Source organism: Helianthus annuus, chromosome 1, assembly GCF_002127325.2.
Source record: "Helianthus annuus cultivar XRQ/B chromosome 1, HanXRQr2.0-SUNRISE, whole genome shotgun sequence".
In the NCBI taxonomy this organism is placed as follows: Eukaryota; Viridiplantae; Streptophyta; class Magnoliopsida; order Asterales; family Asteraceae; genus Helianthus; species Helianthus annuus.
The window spans coordinates 107,522,262-107,546,916 of NC_035433.2; the positions used below are offsets into that span (position 1 = coordinate 107,522,262).

General features: G+C 40.0%; 1 protein-coding gene across 1 annotated transcript; it reads left to right on the forward strand.

Moving 5' to 3' along the window:
• Positions 1–7,301: 7,301 nt before the first annotated feature.
• On the forward strand, positions 7,302–19,214 carry LOC110929173 (calponin homology domain-containing protein DDB_G0272472-like). The gene is made up of 3 exons (XM_022172299.1): positions 7,302–7,416; positions 16,097–18,272; positions 18,332–19,214. The coding sequence occupies exons 1-3, from the start codon at positions 7,302–7,304 to the stop codon at positions 19,212–19,214; spliced, it is 3,174 nt and encodes a 1,057-aa protein (XP_022027991.1).
• Positions 19,215–24,655: the final 5,441 nt, after the last annotated feature.

Below are 24,655 nucleotides of genomic sequence, written 5' to 3' on the forward strand. Positions count from 1 at the left end.
GCACAGCAGAATCAGCAGCAGGGTAACAAAGGGTGTTTTCATTGCGGTGCAGAGGGTCACTTCAAAAGGCATTGCCCTCAGCTGAACAGAAACCAGAACAACAACAACCATAACAACAATCAGGGTAATGGTAACAACAACAACGGGGGAAACAACAACAACAACGGCAATGAAGCTCGTGGTCGTGCTTTTGTGTTGGGTCGAGGAGATGCAGTGAATGATCCCAATGTGGTTATGGGTAAGTTTCTTCTCGACGATATTTATGTTACTGTCTTGTTTGATTCGGGTGCTGATACAAGTTATATGTCCTTGAAAATGAGTAAATTATTAAAACGTACACCAACACCTCTAGACACCAAACATGTCGTAGAACTAGCCAATGGTAAAAGTGTAGAAGCCGCACATATAGTCAAGGGTTGTAGTATTGTTCTTGCGGGTCAGACTTTCCCGATTGATCTCATACCCATAGTTTTGGGTAGTTTCGACGTCGTCATCGGTATGGATTGGTTATCCCAACATCATGCGGAGATCTTATGCAAAGAAAAAGTTATTCGTATTCCTCGCTCCAGTCAAGAACCTCTCGAAGTACAAGGTGACAAGAGTGGTGCTGTGGTTGGCATCATCTCTTACTTAAAGGCGCAGAAATGTTTACGAAAGGGACATACTGCCATTCTGGCACTTGTCACTGACGCATCAACAAAGGAAAAGAAGCTGGAGGATATACCAGTTGTGCGTGATTTTCCTCAAGTGTTTCCTGAAGATTTACCTGGTTTACCTCCTCATCGTCAAGTTGAGTTTCAGATTGAGTTAGCTCCTGGAGCAGCACCAATAGCCCGCGCACCGTATCGTTTAGCTCCAACCGAACTGGAAGAACTGTCGAAGCAGCTACAAGAGCTCTTGGAAAAGGGCTTTATCCGTCCAAGCTCTTCGCCTTGGGGAGCTCCAGTGTTATTTGTGAAGAAGAAAGATGGTACGTTCAGGATGTGCATCGACTACCGCGAACTCAATAAGGTGACGGTGAAGAACCGTTATCCTCTTCCGCGCATAGATGACCTATTCGACCAGTTGCAAGGGTCGTGTTACTATTCCAAGATTGATTTAAGGTCAGGGTATCATCAGCTGAGAGTCCGGGATGAGGACGTCTCCAAAACCGCTTTCAGAACTCGCTACGGTCACTACGAGTTCTTGGTTATGCCGTTCGGGCTTACAAACGCGCCTGCAGTATTTATGGATCTTATGAACAGGGTGTGCAAACCCTATCTCGACAAGTTCGTCATTGTTTTCATCGACGACATCCTGATTTACTCCAAGAGTCAGGAGGAGCACGAGCAGCACTTACGTCTTATCTTGGAACTTCTTCGAAAAGAGCAATTGTACGCAAAGTTTTCAAAATGCGACTTCTGGCTTCGTGAAGTCCACTTCTTAGGCCATGTGGTGAACAAGGATGGGATTCATGTTGATCCATCCAAGGTTGATTCGATCAGAAACTGGCCAGCACCACGTACACCGACAGAAATACGCCAATTCTTGGGTTTGGCGGGTTACTACAGGCGATTTATTAAAGACTTCTCAAAGATCGCGCAACCACTTACTATGCTAACACAGAAAGGTGTCGTTTACAGATGGGGTAATACGCAAGAGACCGCTTTTCAGTACTTAAAGGATAGGCTGTGCAGCGCACCTATTCTTTCATTGCCAGAGGGCACAGATGACTTCGTGGTATACTGTGATGCATCCATCCAGGGTCTTGGATGTGTGTTGATGCAACGTGATAAAGTGATAGCCTACGCTTCGCGGCAACTCAAGGTTCATGAACGGAACTACACGACGCACGATTTAGAGCTGGGAGCTGTTGTTTTCGCGCTTAAGATATGGCGACACTACCTGTACGGTACCAGGTGCACGATTTACACCGATCACAGGAGTCTCGAGCATATTCTTAAGCAAAAGGATTTGAATATGCGTCAACGGAGATGGGTTGAACTTCTAAACGACTACGAATGCGCCATCAAGTATCATCCAGGCAAGGCCAATGTTGTGGCTGATGCCCTCAGTCGGAAAGACACTCTACCTAAGCGTGTGCGAGCGCTACAACTTACTATTCAGTCCAGTCTTCCTGCACAGATACGAGCTGCTCAGTTAGAAGCACTGAAACCCGAAAACGTCAAAGCTGAAGCCTTACGCGGCTCAAGGCATCGCATGGAACAAAAGGAAGACGGCGCCTACTATGTAACGGGGCGTATTTGGGTCCCACTTTATGGCGGTTTACGCGAGCTTGTAATGGATGAAGCCCACAAGTCTCGCTATTCGGTACATCCAGGGTCGGATAAAATGTACCACGACATTAGCACTACTTATTGGTGGCCTAGTATGAAGGCTCACATCGCTACATACGTTGGAAAATGCTTAACCTGTGCGAGAGTCAAGGTTGAGTATCAGAAACCAGCTGGTCTACTTCAGCAGCCTAAGATACCACAATGGAAATGGGAAGAAATTTCCATGGATTTTGTTACCGGTCTGCCTAGATCTCAGCGTGGGAACGATACAATATGGGTCATAGTTGATCGACTCACCAAGTCTGCACACTTCCTACCGATCAAGGAAACGGATAAGTTCTCCACTCTCGCAGACGTTTATCTTAAAGAAGTTGTTTCGAGGCACGGAGTGCCCACCTCTATTATTTCGGATCGCGATGCACGATTCACGTCAGAGCTTTGGCAAGCGATGCACAAATCCTTCGGCTCACGATTAGACATGAGCACAGCATATCATCCTCAGACGGATGGGCAGTCTGAGCGAACTATTCAAACTCTAGAAGACATGCTTCGAGCGTGTGTTATCGATTTCGGCAACGGCTGGGAAAAGCACCTCCCTTTGGTGGAGTTCTCGTACAATAACAGTTACCATACCAGCATTCAAGCCGCTCCATTCGAGGCATTGTACGGACGTAAATGCCGGTCACCTCTCTGTTGGGCAGAGGTGGGGGATAGTCAGATTACGGGTCCAGATATTGTAGTGGACGCCACAGAAAAGATTGCACAGATACGACAACGCATGGCGGCAGCACGCGACCGTCAGAAAGCCTACGCGGATAAGCGTAGAAAGCCATTGGAATTTGAGGTCGGGGACCGGGTTTTATTGAAAGTTTCACCCTGGAAGGGTGTGGTTCGATTTGGTAAACGAGGCAAACTGAATCCGCGGTACGTCGGACCATTCGAAATCTTAGAAAAGATTGGCAAAGTAGCCTACAGATTAAACCTACCAGCTGAACTCGGTGCAGTTCACAATGTATTTCACGTGTCGAATCTGAAGAAATGCCTATCAGATGAGACCCTTATAGTTCCTTTTAAGGAACTCACTATCGACGGGCGGTTGCAGTTCGTCGAGGAACCAGTTGAAATCACGGACCGGGATGTTAAGGTCCTCAAACACAAGAGAATCCCTCTTGTTCGAGTTCGTTGGAACTCCCAGCGTGGTCCAGAGTATACCTGGGAACGCGAAGACCAGATGAAAGAAAAGTACCCCCAGCTATTCGAAACCAATGCATCCACTTCTGAGGCTGAAGCTACTACTACTGAATTTCGGGACGAAATTCCAAACCAACGGGGGGATGATGTGACACCCCAGGAAAACCAGTGAACAATGTAACTTACCTAGCTTCCTCAGCGAGTGCGTACCAAATTTCGGGACGAAATTTCTTTTAAGTTGGGGATAATGTGACAACTCGAGTTTCTGACTTTCACTTTCGCATTAAATGCGCATTGACTTTGACTGTTTAGTTGTCTGGATTGTGGACTTGAAATTGTACGCGTTGTGTTTTAATGAAACGTATTGTCGTGTTGCATATATGTGATTACTTGCTGTGGTAGAATATAATATTAGAAATACTATTAAAACACTTAGTCTAGATCGAAACATGATATGCAGATCGAAGGATCTCGAAACATATCCTTCGACCAAGGACTTTATCCTTCGACATCCTTCGGCCACGAAACATATCCTTCGACTGGAATTCAGATCCTTCGGCCCAGTCTTTCAGATGGGCTTGGCCCATTTCTGTAATACGTATTTATACGTGAATGCACGTAGTCGACTGTCATTTTTCTCAACCCTAGAGCTATTTCACTGTGACGGCAAACCAGAAACCACCGGAAACCTTTGCGTGACCAAACCCTCATCTCGGTTAGTAAATCTATTTGATTTGATCGTTCGTTCCTCTGCGTATGTGCTCACGTGTCGTGTGTTTTGATTGTTGATGTAATCTGAAATTTATGTTAAATATTAGGGTTCTTGTTACGATATTGAGGATATGGATTTCCCATAGGATTGTTGTTGTCGGATGTGTATATATATATGATTCTATGTGAAACTCGTTACGGTTGAATACTGATTTATGAGTGCCGTTAATCTGGAATTGGCCATTATTTTTGTTAGTGTCGATATTGTGTGTTAGTCGGTTTTGGGATACGTTTAAACTAGGGTTCATGCTAGACAATGATTTCAGGATGATTGCGTTGTGATGAGATGTGCTAAATGAATTCTGATGATTGTTAATGATGATGATGGCTGCAGACGATTAGGGTTTCTGTTTCTGTGAAAACGTAACTGATTGTGAAAACGTAACTGATTGTGTCGAAAGATACTTGTCTACTCGAAACATAGTTATTGTCGAAAGATACTTATTGTCGAAACATAGATGTGACCGAAAGATGCTTGACCTTCGAATCATAGTAGTGTTGACCGAAGGATAACTTTGACCGAAAGATGTTAGTATACGAAACATAGTTGAGACCGAAAGATGACACATGAACCGAAAGGTGGATGTGCGTCGAAAGATAAGGCTGGATTCGAAAGATATTGTAGGATTATAGACATCCTTCGAAAGATAATGGGTTATAACATACTTCGAAGGATGGAAGGTATACTTGAATTATTTGACATGCCATGCTAGATGATGAATGTTTACATTTGTATTTGTGTGACACTCGACTTGCATGCGTATCATTTCGAACATGAACTGATTTGTTATACGTGCATACAATAGGACTTGATTAATTACTTGTGAGTGCATAACCTAGCATACCGAGCAAACCAAGGTGAGTTCACACTCTTACCAAGGCATGGGATTCCCGGGGTGTTGGGAATGTGATTGAAAGGATAAGGTTGAATAGATACACTACTGACACTATGACTAGATTACCATATTACTATCCTCGGATGTGAAGGATACCTATACTGATCACTATCCTCGGTTGTGAAGGATACTTATACTGATCACTATCCTCGGTTGTGAAGGATACCTATACTGATCACCATCCTCGGTTGTGAAGGATACTTATACTGATCACTATCCTCGGATGTGCAGGATACCTATACTGATCACTATTACGGCCCAGTAGAGCCACCTGTTACAAACGAACTTACTATTACGCACTTACTTTCTGTGAACTCGCTCAACTAGTTTGTTGATCATTCTGTTACATGCCTTGCAGATCGTTAGGTACTTGGAGCTTGCACACGGAGGAGCTGGTCGTTGTGGGGCTTGGATCGTGATCACCTTGTTAAACACTTTTGATGTTTGATACTTATTTGCTATGGGTTTTACAATAATACGCTTCCGCTAAACAATGTTAACTTACTTATGTTTTGGAAACACCTTTCATATGGAAATGGTTTGGATTATAATGTGTTTACTTTTACTTTATACAATGTTCTGTATGATTGGTGGCTTGATCCTGGTCAGTCACGCTCCCAAGCGGTGGTACTCCGCAGGTGGATTTTGGGGGTGTGACACGTTCCATGACGACTATTATAAAAAGGCCATTTATCATCGCAACAAGGAAGAATCGCCGAGAATGAAACAAGTTGAAGAAACACCTAAAGAAAAGTCGAGAGCCTTAGCAGTAATTCATGATGATGAGGGCTTCGAGTGGAGTGAGTTTTTACCGGAAGAAGATGCTGTAGGTTATGCTTTCATGGCAAAAATCAAGCCATTCAGAGACACACGAACAGAAGAGGAGAAATACGTTAATAGAAAGATGTTAGCACAAACCATGAAGGATAGACATTATCGAGCCTGGAAAGAGGCCAAAAGTGAAAACAGATGGGATGCTGATCGTGAGTGCTATTTAGACCCAAAAGGAAACATAATTGCTGAACCATCAACACTCATTGTCGAAACTCTCATTGAACAAATAGCGCAACAGGAAGAAGAAAGACAGAGAGAATGGGCAAGGCAAGCTAAAGAGGAAGAGTTAACGTCAAAGAAAGTCGATGATAGGATAATCGACGCAACAAAAGAAATGACCGCAGAGAATCTGATGAAGATGGCAGATAAAGTGCTCGCGGCAAAGGAATTAGAGGTAGATTCTAAGTCTGCATCTGAGTCAAAGAGCAAGGTCCGTTGTAGTGATTCAACAAATGAGTCAAGTAAGACTGATAAAGCTAAAACTGAGAGTGACTACAAAAATTGCATGAAAAATTGCAAAGTTTGCAGCACACATGCATATCTCAGTGTTAAAAAGACTGAAGAACTGGTTGCAAGAGTCAAAGAAGTTGAAAATCAAATCTTAAGTCGTGATAAGCTGGTGAAAGCTTCAAATGATAGAATAAAAGAATTAACTGAGAGGATTGAAAAAGATAAAAATGATGTAGAACGATTTAGGAAAGAAAATGAAAAGTTAATTCATGAAAACCGACAACTTTCTGAAAATCATGAGAAGCTAAAAAGAACGATAAAAGATTTTGATGAGAGAAACAGTAAAACATCCAAAGAAAATCTGCAAGTGTCCGGAGTCCTTCAGTCAAAAGAAAAGCAAATCAACCAGCAGTTGGATGAGATTGCAAATCTAAAGCTTCAGTTTCAGGAAGCTAAGATTGAAAACGAAAGAATCAATCTGAAACTGAACAGTTACAGCTCCGCAAGCTTTGTTCTTCAAAACATAGTTCCCAAACCAATTGGGAAGAACAAAGCTGGTGAAGATGTATACTCAGATGGAACTGGGGTAGGGTATCATCAAGTTCCACCGCCAGTGTTGAATAATTTTTCAAAGAAAAAGTCTGGGTTGGATAATGATGATGAAACAAATGAGGTTAAACTCCCAGAAACAATCGATGTCACATTCACTTCATCATCTGATGAAGACTGTGTTCAATCCGAAGTCGTAAAAAAATGTGGTAGAAAATGTTTTAAAATCTGATAGTGGTTCGACTGAGGATGAAGAGTGCTTTTTGGATAAATACATTTCGAAATCAAAATCAAAAAACAACTCAATGACGGACCTACTCTTGTGATGTACAAGATGTCTGGTTCTGATAAGTTGTATTCGGATCTTGAATTTCCACTGGAGAATGTGAATGCTGATAAATTGAAAAATGTGTTCAAATTGGTTGAAATCGATGTTTCTGAAATTGAGGGTTTGAAAAGTTCCAAAAGGCAATTAAACTTTAAAAAAGATAAATCTTACTACAAAAAACCTGCTGTACTGCCAAGTTTTAACAACAACAACCAAAACAAATGGTCGGGTGGTTATCAGGGTGGTAAGAACAATCAGAAAAGGAACTTTCAAAACAAAAGATTTGTCGAAAAGAAAGTGTTTGTGAAAAGCTCGAGTTCACATTCCGATCAAGAATCTGAAATTTTTTCAGAATCAAATGAAGAATTTTTTAAGAAGAAGGCCTCACAGCCTCAGACCGAAGGCAAAAGTCGGGAAATTGACACCCGCACATGCTTTAAATGCAATCAAGTTGGACACATTGCACGAAAGTGCACCAACTCGAAGCCTAAGTCTGTGGTTGTCGAGAGTCCGAAAAAGAAAGACGATGTCAAAGGCAAAGCTCCAATGATTGTTGAGAAGAAAGTTTTGAAAAATGAAAACACCAAAGTCAAAACTGAACCCGTAAAAAGGTCGGTAACTAAAACTGATAAATTTTACAAACGGGTTGCTTCGTCTCAACAAACATGGAAGCCAAAATCTGATGATAAGAAAGCAAGTTCTCCAAAACCAAAGGTCTCTGATCCTGCAAAACAATCATCTTCACCCCCTTAAAAGAAATCTCGACCCCGAGATTTACTGAAATAAATGAGGGTACTTTTCTTTCATTGTGGATTCTACCTCCCACGTGTATTCGGGACCTCTGCGGGCATCCCATTTGACCTTTACAATAGGCACATGCTTCCTCCGAAGCTTCTTAACCTGTCGATCCTCAATCGACAAAGGTTTTTCCACAAATTTCAAGCTCTCATCGATGTGCACATCTGTATGTGGTATGACTAGCGATTCATCAGCTAGACATTTCTTCAGATTGCATATGTGGAATACATTGTGAATACCACTGAGCTCTTCAGGTAAGTTTAACTTATAAGCCACTGTTCCTACACATTCGATGATCTCGAATGGACCTATATACCTTGGGCTTAACTTACCTTTCTTACCAAATCGCATCACTCCCTTCCAGGGTGATACTTTGAGCAAAAATTTATCACTAACCTCAAACTTTAGAGGTTTTCGCCTTTTATTAGCATAACTCTTCTGCCTATCCCTGGCAGCTTTCAGGCGGTCACGAATCTGGATAATCTTATCCGACGTTTCAAAGACTATGTCAGGTCCTGATAATTGAGCTTCCCCTACTTCTGCCCAACAAATAGGCGTTCTGCATTTTCTACCATATAGTGCCTCAAAAGGCGCAGCCTGAATGCTTGTATGGTAGCTATTGTTATAGGAGAACTCGATCAATGGCAGGTGGTTATCCCAACTACCACCTAAGTCAATCACGCATGCACGAAGCATGTCTTCCAAAGTTTGGATGGTACGCTCACTCTGCCCATCTGTCTGAGATGGTAAGCCGTACTAAAATTTAAGCGCGTGCCCAAAGATTGTTGGAAGCTTTTCCAAAAATGAGATGTGTATCTGGTGTCTCTGTCAGAGATAATAGCTACTGATACACCATGCAGAGATACAATCTTATCTACGTATAATTGGGCTAACATGTCGGAGCTATAAGTCTCCTTAATGGGTAGGAAATGTGCTGATTTAGTCAGTCTATCTACTATCACCCATATAGTATCATTTCCTTTCTTCGTCTTTGGCAACTTGGTGATGAAATCCATTGTCACCATTTCCCATTTCCAAGTGGGAATTTCAAGCTATTGTAGCAAACCTGACGGCTTCTGATGTTCAGCCTTGACTTGAGCACACGTCAAGCATTTAGCTACATAAGCAGCTATAGACTTCTTCAAGCCTATCCACCAATAATTTGCCTTCAGATCCTGGTACATCTTATCAGCTCCAGGATAAACGGAATATTTAGAACTGTGGGATTCCTGGAGGATGACATCCCGAAGTCCTCCATAAACAGGAACCCATATTCTTCCATTTAATCTCAGGATTCCGTCCTTGCCATAGGATAACTGTTCTTCAGTTACTCCTAGCTTTTCATTAGGATAGTTAGCTTCCAAGACAGCTTCCTTCTGTGCAGCTAACAACCTTTTGTTCAAACTGTTCTTTATCTCAATGCTCTTAGCATTGATTCTTATCGGCTTTACTCTTTCCTTTCTACTTAGGGCATCGGCAACCACATTTGCCTTGCCTGGATGGTATCTTATCTCACAGTCATAATCATTTAATGTTTCCATCCAACGTCGCTGCCTCATATTCAAGTCCTTCTGATTGAACAGATGTTGAAGGCTTTTGTGATCAGAATAGATCACACACTTGGTTCCATATAGATAATGCCTCCAAAGTTTTAGTGCAAATACAACGACACCCAACTCCAAATCATGGGTGGTGTAATTCTTCTCGTGCACTTTTAACTGACGTGAAGCATAGGCAATGACCTTGCCTTTCTGCATAAGCACACATCCCATCCCGGTGTGTGATGCATCACAATATACTACAAACTCATCAATTCCTTCGGGCAACGTCAGCACTGGAGCGTTGCTCAACTTCCGCTTCAAAACATCAAAGGATACTTGCTGCTTAGGCCCCCAATCAAACTTGCTATTCTTGCGAGTGAGAAGAGTCAGGGGTGCTGCAATTCTTGAGAAGTTTTCGATTAATCGCCTATAGTATCCAGCCAGTCCTAGAAAGCTGCGAATCTCCGTAGGCGTCTTCGGCTCTTGCCAGTTCATGATAGCTTCAATCTTTGCGGGATCTACTTGGATACCATGCTCACTGACAACATGTCCAAGGAATTGGACTTCACGAAGCCAAAATTCACACTTTGAAAATTTGGCATAGAGCTTTTCTTGATGAAGCAGTTTCAAAATGCAACGGAGATGCTTCTCGTGGTCAGCTTGACTCTTCGAGTAGATGAGTATGTCGTCGATGAAGACGATTACGAATTTATCTAGATAAGGCTTGCAAACACGATTCATGAGATCCATGAACGCCGCTGGTGCATTAGTTAGCCCAAAAGGCATCACTAAGAACTCGTAATGACCATAACGAGTCCTAAATGCAGTCTTGTGTACATCTTCAACTTTAATTTTCAATTGATGATAGCCTGACCTCAAATCGATCTTGGAGAAATAACTTGCTCCTTGCAATTTATCGAACAGATCGTCGATCCTGGGCAAAGGATACCTATTCTTGATAGTAACCTTATTAAGCTCATGGTAATCGATACATAAACGCATCGACCCATCTTTCTTTTTGACGAACAAGATTGGTGCTCCCTATGGAGACGAGCTAGGTCTAATAAAACCTTTGGCTAGCAAATCATCTAGCTGCGTCCTCAATTCCTTCATCTCTGTTGGTGCTAACCTATAAGGCGCTCTCGCAACAGGTGCTGCTCCGGGGATGATGTCAATTCTGATTTTTACTTGCCTATCTGGTGGCAAACCAGGTAGTTCTTCAGGAAATACTTCAGGGTATTCAGAAATGACTGGAATATCTTCAACCTTGGGCTTCTGCTCATCAATAGTCACTTGTGCCATGTAAATGACACAACCCTTCTTCAAGCATCTAGATGCCTTGAGCATAGACACTTGCCCAGGTAATCCATACCGGTTATCTCCCTGAATGGTAAGTGGCTCACCAGACGGGATTTTGACTACTACTTGCTTCTTGTTGCAGATGATCTGGGCTTGGTTACGCGATAACCAATCCATGCCTAATACTATATCAAACCCAGCTAACTTCAAAGGAAGCAAAGACATAGGAAAAGAGTGGTTCCGAAAAGATATAACACATCCATCTAACATGGTTGAAGCGGTTTCTAAGGTTCCATCAGCTAACTCCACCTCATATTTCACACTTAAGGTTTTAACAGGTAAATTCAGCAACTTACAAAACTTATTATCTACGAACGACTTATCAGCTCCTGAATCAAAAAGTACTCTTGCATATATATCATTTATGAGGAAGGTACCTGTGATCACGTTGTCGTCCTGGATAGCCTCATGTGCATTCATCTGGAAGACGCTAGCATTGGTCTTCTTGGCTTCCTCAGGTTTCTTGGCGTATTTAGGGCAATTGGTCTAAATGTGCCCTTTCTCATTGCGGTTGTAACATGTGGCATCTTTAATCTTTTTGCAATCAATAGTCTTATGCTCCTTAGACTTGCATAACCCACATGCAGGTGATCCTGATTGAGACTTGGTCTCAAGCCTGCATTTTCCGAAGTGGCGTTTTTGGCAAGTTGTGCACTTTGGCTTTTCCTCTGATCGCTGATTGCCTTTGTTCGACCCAGACTCTTTCTTGTGGTCCGTATTACCTTTGTGCTTCTTCTCAGATCTTTGTGAGGTATCATCCTCACGCTTCCTCTTACTCTCTTCGGGTTCTTGAGCGATCTTAGCCTGATCGCATCCAAGGTAAGAGACAGAGATAGATCAGCTGCTGATCTAAAAGTAGCAGGTCTTGAAGCCTTAACACTGGCTTTGATTTCTGGGGCGAAACCCCCAATGAAGCGAGCAATCCTTTTGGGTTCCGGGGTTACCAGATATGGGACCAACCTAGACATGGTATTGAAACTGGTGAGGTAAGGTTGGCAATCTAAATTCTTCATCACCGATGATAAGAAATCTGACTCAATCCTTTCCACCTCATGTTGTGGACAATAATTCTCCTTAATGAGGACTACAAACTGCTCCCATGACATATTATAGAGTGGGATCTTCCCAGCATCTTGAATGAGAGACTTCCACCATGCCAGTGCCTCTCCCTTGAACGATTGGGATACATACTTCACTATATCCCTTTCAGCACAACTGCTGATATCAACAACAGTGTCCATTTCATCTAACCAGGTCATACAATCTATTGCCCCTTTCTCCCCAGTGAAATCCCGGGGTTTGCAGGAAACAAAGTACTTATAAGTACAGGACTTGGTACGCACTCCATCATCAAACACTATCCTCTTGGATGGAACACTGTGTTGGTTTGAGGAATGTTCAACATTCTCTTTCTTGGGTTCATCTTTCTTAGAGGGTGGCTTGCTGTGAGCTTCTGAATGAGTCTTAGGAACAGACTTAGAGTGGGGTACTGAAGAAGTTCTACTATGCGTCCCACTAACCTTCTTGAATTGCTCCTCTACAGCTTTAGATACAGCTGTATCAATCAGTGTACGGAGCTCTCCTCTGGTTATATTAATCCTATCATTATCGTGGTTTTCCAGAGGATGACTATTCACTTCCTCTGACCTAGCCATGTAGCTTTAATTGCTACATAAAATCAAACAAGGACAAGGTTTATACGGAAGCTTATACAGTTTTATCGTTTTAAACGATTTATTAACCATGGTTTTTAACACACATTCTAGTTAATAATTATTCAGGATCTTTATCATAACCTTAATTATAAGTTAATAATAGCACAAAGAGGCATTGAGGTTTGAATCAAAGTTCATTACCTTTTCTTGACAGGGAGTTGTAGGCTACCACTGTCTTTAGTCCCAGAGGATGTTAATTATAGCCCGTGGGCACTTCATCCTTAAGGGATGATTATTTAAATAAGGGATTTTAGAATAACCCATTTCAAGAATGACTTATGTGATTTTATCAAATCACATTTGTCAAGCATGTTAATATGCTTTCAGATGTTTAACAAGGATTTGAATCTTTTGAATAGGTTTTACCATCTTGGCCATGTCTGCAACGACATTTAGGCTAGGTTTTACCTTTAAGATTCTCTTTAATATTTAACGCAGAACAATCCTAAATTGAGATGTTAACAAGGATCTGAATCTAATTGAGGAACTACCATCTTGGCCCTGTCTTTAGGTGACATATGGCTAGGTCTTGTCCTTTTTAGATTTTGCGATTTTATTATAATGGTAGATCTTATAATATAGGAATCTAATCGTCCCATTAAAATTTAAACAAGTACATGGTTGCCCTAAATGGGACTTCTAACAGAAAATGACTTGCCCATGCAAGGGCTAATCAGAAAATAACAAAGGAAACAAAATATAATGAATCAGGATTAGTCCTATGTTCTTGTCTAGACTCAAGAGTGTGCAACTGTGTAACTGAGATTAAACACAAAAGGCTAGTGTTTAATTCACTCAGTGTTGGCTCTGATACCAACCTGTCACACCCCGATATTTCTACGTATTACCGGTGGGCCCGGTGGGGAGTATCGTGACGTAGTTGATATCATCATAGTCAAACAACACAAATTTAAATGCACAGCGGAAGCAGAAAGATAGATTCATTTCAACCAAATAAAAATGTAATATTAAGTATCACAAAGTGGCTGAAACAGATCCACAGGCGGATCAAATAAAAAGGAAAATTGTTCAACAGAGTTTGACATCTAGAGCTTGCGAGACTTGATTATTGATGCTTGGAGTAGCCAGCCTATTACGCTTAGTACCTCCACTTAGCCTTTTTGGAAAATACGTCAGTTTACACTGGTAAATACAACTTAACTGACTCATTTTGAAAAGAGTTTGAAAATTGATTTGAATGCACTTCAGCAAAAATATTTTTATAACTTGGGACAATTATTTGAAAATAATTTTGTATACAGTTTTACTCATTTGTCGTCCATTAGGGCCGGTTTGTAGGGTCGGACTTAAGTTAACTGACACGCCACATGTATAATGCCCACAAGGTTGATTCCTTTAAGTGGGTTACCAGTTTTTTTACATAATGCATCTGTCAGGTGTACGCCTACACCCCGTGCTTAGGTCGTGGCCATTTCTTGAATGATGCCAAGGATATCCGGGGACATGGTCATTTAACCCCCAAAGGCCATACTCCAAATAATACATATTAAACAGGTTATGTAAATACATCAATCACAATACGATTTAGATGACTACATACACCCGACCAAGCGGTACATTTATAGTACCGTATCCCAAGCCCGTATAGGGAAAATAAGTAAAGAGTATTTACCTGAGCAAAGTATAAATCAAATACAACAAGTGCACGTAGCTTTTACCGGGCTCCTAATCTGGAACGAAGGTTTTTAATAACCTATTAGAATCCTAACGGGTCTTTAATTAAGCCTCGAATTAGACCGGTTAGTTTTCAAAATGAAGACACGGTTCAAACGCATGATAAAGCGAAGACCGGTTTAGAATGTGGTTTTGGCCCGACAAGCTTGCATGCTTGTTTAATATGGGTAACTTAAACACATTCTGGATTTTGAGACAAAGACGATATGGTTTGACCCGTTTCGGCTAATATATGCAAATTAATTACATACGCCGATCCGAACGCGAAAGGTGCGTAACGGGTAACCACATGAGTCATATGCAAGTTTCCTAAGTTAATATGCCTTAAATATGTTGTGACATCAGCAAGATATCTTCTATTATTCCCAAATGATTTTAAACTCAAATTACGCCCCGTAGGGGTATTTTGGTCATTTAAAAGATTATAAAAGAGTTTAAATATAATTCTGAGTTTCGGGTCTGATGAAATCAGTAAAAATACTTAATTTACTAAGTTATATCAGTAGGGTATAACCTATATGTGAAATTTATCATTTCTAACCATACTATGCACCGAAGGGGCATTTTGGTAATTTCACCTAAGGTTTAAAGGTCAAATCTGGAAATCTGAGTTTAAAACTTTTGCTTATTGCTAAAGTATAAAAATTTACTTAAAACATCAGTAGGTATCAAGTCTTATATGCCTAAAATGGTTTTAATACATACTATGCGTTAAAAACGCTTAAAAAGGCGATTTGGAGCGATTTTCGGGTTTTCAAAGGAAAGCTGATATTTTTATTATTCCAGAAGTTTTCAAAGGAAAGCTGATATTTTTATTATTCCAGAAGGCTCAAAACAACTTATTTATCATATTAGATCATGGTAAGTTAAGTCGGTTAAACCGGCTGTAACAGGCAGCTGTGATGAAAATCTGCATCTGGCAGTGCCAGGCGGCCCGCATAAGGGACCTGCCTGGGCTTACGCGCCCCGCGTGAAGTCTGGTTCCAGGTTACGAGTTTTAAATATTGCACATTTGGTCCCTAGTCCTTCCAAACTTGGTTTTAAGCTCATTTCTTGCACTATAAACCCCCAAACTTGACTTTTAAGGACCCCAAGTTGTAAACCAACTTTGTAAGTCCCCGGTAATTCATACGATCACCGAAAAGTCTTAAATTTCAATGTTGACGCTTTTAATCCCTCGTATACGAATATTGTCATAACTTTCTCATACTTTATCGAAACCTTGTGAAGTTTTTATCACACATTCTTGTGAGTATAATTAATCATTACAAAGCTTCAGGTTCGCTAAAAAGGTCACTCAGAGGTATACATTAAACATGTTGACACTTTTAACCCCTGTAGTTTGTAACTCCTCACTTTCTTTCACAATTAGCTTCGTATGATCCATGATTTATTCGTTTAAGGGTATAAACATCATGTAGGGTTATTGAAGGATATATTTATTCATTGTTGACACTTTAAATCCTTTTATACACATAGATTCCTTGTTTTTCAACTTTAGTCCTTCTAAATCAATCCTTTACACGTTTTAAATCCATGACACGTGTTGATATAATATTGGACATGAATTTTCGAGGTGTTACACTACACCGAAGATAGTTGTAAAGGGTATAGTGAAAGGGGGAGTCATAAGGAAATTAGAACCTTTAATTGTTATATTTTACTAATGAATACTTCAATTTCTGTTTTGCAGGACCTTCAAAGGAGCCACAATCAAGTCTGATTGATGAAACATTGTTAGATCCATCAAGCATACCACAAGAAGGTGTTGATCTGACCAAAGCAACGTTTGAACAATACATAAAGATCACTGAAGCCATAATTCAGAAAGATCAAAGCACAAGCATTCCAACAGAAAGTGTTAAAGAGACAGAGCCTGAAGGAGTTGCTCGTGATGATTCAAGTGAGGCAGATAACGAGTCTACAGAGACAGAGACAGAGCTTGATCTAACAACACTTGGTCGAGGAAAAGCTCAGTTGAAAAAGAAGCCTACAAAGAAGAAGAAAGGATCTGACGAAGAAGATTCTACCTACACTCCATCTGTTGATGAGCAAAAGAAGTTAAGGAGTAAAAGAAAAGCTGTTCAGACAGGAGTTATTTCGAGAAACGTTAGAGCAAAGAAAGGTGGTGCTACATTGCCCAAAGATCAAGCTAGCAAAAGTGAAAAACATGTTACAACTTCAAAAGTTCATGAAGCAAAAAAGGTACAAAGTGTTGAAGTGCCTGTAGTTGAAGTTCAACAGAAAGAAGGAGATGGTGATGATGAAGTGGAAATTACTGTAGTAAGGGCTTCTACACCTCCACCACCACCACCAGAAAATCTTGATATTCCAGAGTCGTCACAGCAAAAGAAAACATCACTTCCTAATATGTTTGAAGGGTTTCCGAATATTAGAGGTGAACTCAAGGATGACTTTATTCTTGGTGATGAATTTGATATGTTTAATAATGCGGCTGTAAAAACATTAGAGAAGAAAGTCAGTAAACTTGAGAAAGAAAAGTCCAAAGCTGAAGCTGAGCGTGACGTGTTAAAGAAACAGGTTGAAGAGTTGACGAAAACAAATGAAGAAATAAAGACCGTCATGATAAAGCAAGAGAAGAAGTTAAAGAAATTGAAAGATGGTGTTCATGACAATACACAATTGTTTGAGATTCTTTCAGCAGAAAACTTTGAAATGCGTGAGCAAATGAGGAAGTTGCAAGAAGTGAATCAGATGCTGAATGGTTTGATAAGTGATATTCATGAAGCAACGTCAAATGACATGAAAGCAATGAAGTTAGAGATGGAAGCCATGAAAGCAGACAAAGTTATGAAGGACGAACAACTCAACATGCTATACACTGTTATGGAAAGTCATCTGAACATTGATGTTCATGCTGTCTTCAACAACATTGAAGTCAAAAGGGCTGAAGAACATAGAGTTGAAAGAGAAAGACGATTAGCTGAAGAAGCAACTCAAAGAAGGAAAAGTGTTATAGTTGAGACTCAAGAAGCAGGTGGTTCTTCGAGTCAAGCAGACGTAGAGATGGTTGATGCTGAAGAAGAGCCTAAGGGATCCGTGCTTGTTGGTGAGTCTTCTACTCTATCTTTCGATCTTAATGATATTGTTTGCGGAGTGCATGTTATTCAAAAAAAAAAGGCGAAAGAAGTGTTATTGTTAAAATGGAAAGATGAAGAAGTAGTAGAGGAAGAAGAAGATGAAGAAGAGAAGATTGATGATGAGTTGTTTGATTATATAGACAACAATCCAGAGGGTAATGATGATGATGATGATCAGGGTTCGTCTGGGTTGTTGATTGTGAATCCGTCCGTGCAACAAAAGATTGAAGATTTCCTGAATGATGAGATTAATGAACAGGAGGAGGATCATCAACAGGAGTCCTCTTCATCAGGAAAGCAACACATCGACCAGGTATTCCTCACACAACCAACTGTCATTTATTTACATGCTCGGTATGAGGGGGAGCTAGAGGTGCCTAGGTCTAGGGCGGAGATGTTAGAGGAGTTGGGCTTAGATAATGGGAAATTTAAGTTTGATATTGAAGATGAGATACCTCCATCACCAGAAAGAGAATGTGAGTTTGTATATGCCCAAGAAGCAGATAAGTACAATGAAGTTTTAGTTGAAGAGGCATCTGATTCGTCTGATGAAGAAACAGATTTTCATTACTCTGGTATTGATGAGACATTTCCTTCACTGGCTGAAATGTTCAAAGATCAAAATGAAGACGAAATCCAAAGAAAGATTGTTGAGAAGATAACAACAGAAGGTGTTCCAAGAACTATACCTAGAGAGAATCTTGCTGAAGAGAGAAAGAAGTGGTTTAAAGTTATGCCAAAGGAAAGGAAGTACAAAAGGCCACCACAGTACTTTACGCATGATGCCAACATTTCATGGGGCGACATCTTGTCTTGGGGCTATTTAGAAGGGAGCAAGGCGTACAATATTTCGAGTTCTTGGCAGACATAAAGACCCTCCTATGGTGGGACGTTGATGAGTTGGTCCAAACTAAGAACATAAAGCAATTTTACTATGGTTTGGAAGTGAAGCAACATGACCAACATCTGTGGGATTATGTGAAGCAGCAATCAAAGGCAAGATATCCTGACTGGAAGCCTCAATATCCTAAACAGATTGTTACTATTCTGGAGAATGGGGAGAAGGATATTACTTTGGATGTCAAGCCGCCAAGGTGCTTAAAGAACATGCCTCTAAGAGCTATGGAACAAGATTTTCATGAGGAATTTCAAGGGTGGTTGTACAATGAAAGCACAGAGGAAGCAGTGATCTCGTTATTTGACAAGTCCACAGGGATGTCTCGAAGGATCAGGATATTGGATCCTATGTGGCTTGTTAACTGCTCAAAAAAAGACATCGATTGCTTGTTTTATAACAAGATTGTGTACGAGAAGCGAGACAAAGTGCAAGCGATGCAGTATCAAAAGATAGTGGATATGTGCTTTGCGAAAGACATCAACTCCGGCAGGTATTGGAAGTCTAAGTGGAGAGACTTGGAGATTGATGAATTCTTGAAGAAGTACAAGCGCGAACAGAGATTCAAAGCTATTGCTGAGAAAACTGCACAACTCGGAAAGTTCAAGCTCATGAGACCACCACCAACGGATCAGACACCGATCGAAAAGGAGGAGAACAAGATTCCTAAATGGGACAGAAAGCGTGACGGTGATGCAGTGTACAGAAAATGGTGGATTGAAGAAGGAAGGCTTCTGAGAAGAAAGATGTTAGAAGAAAAAGCAGAACAGAGGAGGCAGAGGGCCAAGGAACGAAGACGTAAGAGGAAAGACTGAAGACTATGCTGGAAGGAACTACAGCTACATCCAAGGGGGAGTCTGTTAGTTCATATGTCTGTAGCTTCCGTCAGCATTGAGTCTTATTTTGTATTGTATATGTCTTTTGTGTATTTGTATGTAAGTGTATGTATTTGTGTATAACGACAACTCAGGGATCGGCGCATAATGTAAATGTGAAGACCGAAGGTTGACTAATGTCATCCGATCGGATGACCACCCGATCGGATCACCACCAGATCGGACGACACATATACCTCCCTGATGTTTCCTATAAATACCCAGCTTGGGGTAGTCATTTAGAACTTTTGTTCAACTTGTAAGGAACCTCTGCTGGTCTGAGATTCTACCGGTGCTACTGTACTTTTACATCATTCTAATAGAAGATCAGACGGATTTAATCGTTGAATGCGTTGTTTTGATTCTGTGACATAATCAATGGATTCTGCACATTGATCTTGGTCGATTCATCCACGTTCCACACGAACAGATCCTGATCCAAAGGCCTAACAATATGCGCGGTATCGCGCAATATGCGCTTAAATTCGCAAAATAGAGATTTTAAGCGTTTTAATTAATTTTTCCTTACGGATATGATTAAAAATAACATTTTAATCATAACAAGATATTTTTAGGATTTTAACATTAATCGGGCGGTCACCGACGTTCGTTTCGCATTTTGTTCGTTACGCGATAAGCGTTTATCTTATTATTGCCAACATAATTTTTAACGAAGTTGGAATTTACCAACACATCAAATACTATATATTAACACCAAATTCAATAAAATATTGTCTTTATTTATTCATAACACGTGTCACACTAGTACGGTACAGACTCAAAATAGTCTGGTGTCACAGTTAACACCTGGAAAGGATGGAATCCTAAGACTAAATGATGGAATCTAGGTTCCCATTTATGGAGGGCTCTTAGAGTTGATTCTTGAAGAATCACATAACTCGAAATATCTGGTACATCCCAGTGGAGATAAGATGTACCATGATCTGAAAAGGAACTTTTGGTGGATGGACATGAAAAAGTCCATAGCCACCTATGTAGCAAAATGCCTAACATGTTCGCAAGTTAAAGCTGAACATCAGAGATCGTCTGGTCTGCTACAAAAACTGGAAATTCCCACTTGGAAATGGGAAATGGTAACAATGGATCTGATTACCAAGTTACCTAAGACCAGTCATGGCAATGACATGATATGGGTCATAGTCGACAGACTGACTAAGTCGGCGCACTTCTTGCCAATGAAGGAAACTTCTAATTCCGACAAGCTAGCTAAGTTGTATGTTGATAACATTGTGTCTCTTCATGGAGTACCGTTGTCTATAGTATCTGATAGAGATACTAGATACACTTCTCATTTCTCGAAAAGTTTCCAGCAATCGCTTGGTACGCGCTTAAACTTTAGTACGGCTTACCACCCCAGACTAATGGGCAGAGTGAGCGTACAATCCAAACTCTAGAAGACATGCTACGCGCATGCAAGACTGACTTAAGCGGTGGTTGGGATGAACATCTACCCTTGATTGAATTCTCCTATAATAACAGTTATCACACTAGTATAAAAGCCGCACCTTTTGAGGCTTTATACGAGAGAAAGTGTAGAACACCCATCTGTTAGGCTGAAGTTAGTGAAAGCCAACTCTCTGGACCTGAGATTGTCCTCGAAACAACTAATAAAATCTTACAAATCAGAGATAGACTCAAGACTACCCGTGATAGGCAGAAGAGCTATGCTGATAAACGGTGAAACCCTCTCAAGTTCTAAATCGGAGACAGAGTAATGCTTAAAATCTCGTCTTAGAAAGGCGTAATGAGATTTGGAAATAAGGGCAAGCTGAGCCCTAGATATATTGGACCATTTGAGATAACAGAATGTGTCGGTTCAGTAGCTTATAGACTTAAGCTACCAGAAGAGCTGGGTGGAATCCATAATGTATTCTATATCTCTAATCTGAAAAAGTGCTTAACTGATAAAGCACTTGTCATGTCTCATCATGACATTCAAATTGATGTGAGCTTAAGGTTAATTGAAAAACCTTTGTCCATTGAGGACCATGAAATTAAAAAACTCTGTAAGAAAAAGGTTTCTCCTCGTCAAAGTAAAACGGGATTCCCGTCGTGGCCCAAAATACACTTGGGAGGTTGAGTCTGAAATGAGACGGAAATACTCGTATATGTTTGAATAAATCTCGAGAATGAGATTTCCTTTAAGGGGGTGAGGATGTAACACCCTGAAAAATTTCATCCAACTATGTGATGACACGTGTCCCGAATCTCCAACTAATCCCTATGTGGAAGGAGATGGACGAAAAATACCAAAATGGGAATAGATCAAAGTCCAAGGACTAAATTAAAAAAAAAGATCAAATATCAACTTCTGCTGGTCCCTAACGGATCGCAAGGGGTATCCCTTACGGTCCGCAAGGGAGATTCAAAACAATAAGGCTATGAAACCCCTTACGGACCGCAAGACTAACCTCTTACGGTCCGCAAGAGGTGCCTAATGACAGCAATTTGGCAGCTGGCCGCCTTTACTGCCATATGCCACTAAGATCGCGATTCCTGCCACTCATCACCTCCATTCAACACCTGGAAGGACACTAAGCATGTCCATAACACCTGGTGGGACACTTAGCTTGATTTGGTGACCTCTTGAATAGTATAAATAGGTGTTCTTAGTGTCCATAACACTCACACCTTCTCAACTCATTCTAAACACTTCTTTGGAGCTATCCCTAAAGTTTGGAGTTGCTCTCTAGTCTTCTTTAGTGTTCCTCTTCTATAGTAAGTCTTTTCCTAGTTCTATTTCATTCATTTTAGCTAGTTATCAACTGAAAGTCAAACAATTTGACTTTTTGTTTGACTTTCAGTTCTGACCAATATTGTTAAGTCAAAATTCAATCCAAACTTTCCTATGTGATCGTGATAACACGATGGTATGATCCCTCTGTGATCATACCCTCGGATCATCACATTTACTAATCGAATTAACGAGTCAAACATGCTACTTAAAAAGTAAAAAATGCAACAATTTGCATAAGTTGCATAAATGAGTTCTAAGCTTATAACTCACTTGTTTTGACACTTAAAAAGAATATATAACTTATATTAGCATGCTCAACTCGTCCAATTCAGTTTAAAACCTCATTCTATGTCAAAAGTCAAGTAGTTTGATTTTTGATTATGACCCGTTTGGTCTATGTTAGCACCTGATTAAACCCGACATTATGACCGTATTATTATAGAGTATAACCCTCTGAAGTTATACCTATTGGTCGTGTCGTTTGGTAGGTCAAATGACAAGTCTTGTAAATATATAATAAAAATGACAACTATGCCATTTTCCGTCAAAATGTCTAAATAAATGGTTTTAAGCTAAACTAATCTACATTCTGACTTTCAAATAGATTGTATAATGATATAAAATATATTATGACACCTAAGACTTTTCTTAGACCCAACTCATCTTCTAAATCCGCTTTTATGCGAATAACTTGTTATACGAACCTAGGTCTTATAAAATAGGTGTAATGGGTCAAAATACTTCAAAACCATTTCAAATAGAATGTATGGTTATATAACCTTTATCCAATGAGTCATTGCACTCGGATAGGTATAACCACATTATATCCGGTTTACGCTTAATCTAGCGAAATCGAACCTATTCTTAAGTAACGGGTCATGTCTAAGGAACTAACCTATGACCCGTATACATTCTAAGAGATAACTAATTCTGTTCATTCCGGACTATAGAACCCCCAGATAATCGGACCTAGGTCAATAATACTTTGACTTGCCACTTTTGCTCAATTAAAACCGTTATCGGTTGGAAGCTAGCAAGAGCTAAATATTCTTAACTTATTTTATTTTAAAACTTGGGGTATGGCAAATGTGCCACTTGGAGCAGGTATGATATAAATGAGCCATGTGATTGCTTATAAATATAAGAACTCAGTTTAATCCGTATTACTTGATAACTAAAATAATTGAGGGTTAATGGTACCGTGTCCGGGCGTCCCGACTCATGAACTATTATGGCCATACTAAATAACGCGCTGGGGTAGGCATACTGACTATAAGACGCGTTATTAAACTTTGGTGTGTACCTTAATCATTATAGCACTGAAAATGACCGGCACTGATTTCTGGTTCCCAACTGTATGACAAATATTGTAAAACTGGTGACAAGATAAAATCCCAAAAAGTAGTAAATGATTACCTACAGGTCTTCTCTATCTATAAAACTCTTTTTGATAAACTATTTTCAAAATGGGTCGTTTAATTGTATTTACCAGCAAAACCTGACGTATTTTCAAAAGTTTGAACCACAGGTACATAACCTTGATATTAGGCTGGGAATCCGGGTTGACTATGATAAAGGATATGGAATTTGCAACTACTCAGCTTAAGGCCTATGATGTCTAAAGTTTTTTTTTATTTTGATCCCGCATGTGGGCTTGTACTTGAATGCTTGTATAAATTATATATATATATATATACATATATATATAGGGTAGGGATATGGTAAAAAATGTCTAAAATGTAAGAAGGGTAAGAAGTGTTTTAAACCATTGGATATTTAATCTAATGGTTGAGATTAATAGGGTATAAAAATGTAAATTGTGTTTTAATTAGAAGGACCTTATGTAAAATTGAAGGGCAATAGTGTCTTTTTCAATGTTTGAAATATGGTAACCGTAACCTACACAACCAAAAACACCTACATTCACTCCTGTTTCCTTAAATATCGGAATTAATGATTCACCTTAATTGAAGGAGGTCTTTGGTTGCATATTCTTCATACATTATCATAAAAAGAAAATATCTATAATCAGATTCATGGCGTGGTGTTTTAAAACAACTGGATAAATTGACTATGATTCAAGTCATGGTGTTTTATCTGGAAACATTGTTCATGGCGTGGTGTTTTAAACATCTATGATTCAAGTCATGGTGTTTTATCTGGAGACATTGTTCATGGCGTGGTGTTTTATCAATACAAAACATTCCCAGATTTTAAGACACCATGACTATGATTCAAGTCATGGTGTTTTATCTGGAGACATTGTTCATGGCGTGGTGTTTTAAACATCTATGATTCAAGTCATGGTGTTTTATTTGGAGACATTGTTCATGGCGTGGCGTTTTATCAATACAAAACATTCCCAGATTTTAAAACACCATGACTATGATTCAAGTCATGGTGTTTTATCTGGAGACATTGTTCATGGTGTGGTGTTTTAAACATCTATGATTCAAATCATGGTGTTTTATATGGAGAAATCGTATAATCAGATTCATGGCGTGGTGTTTTAAAACACTATGATGGGGATAAAACACTATGAAAAAGAGATTAAAGATACCTGTACATAATATAACACTATTGACTGGGGAATATAACACTACAACAAGAACTTACCGTAAAC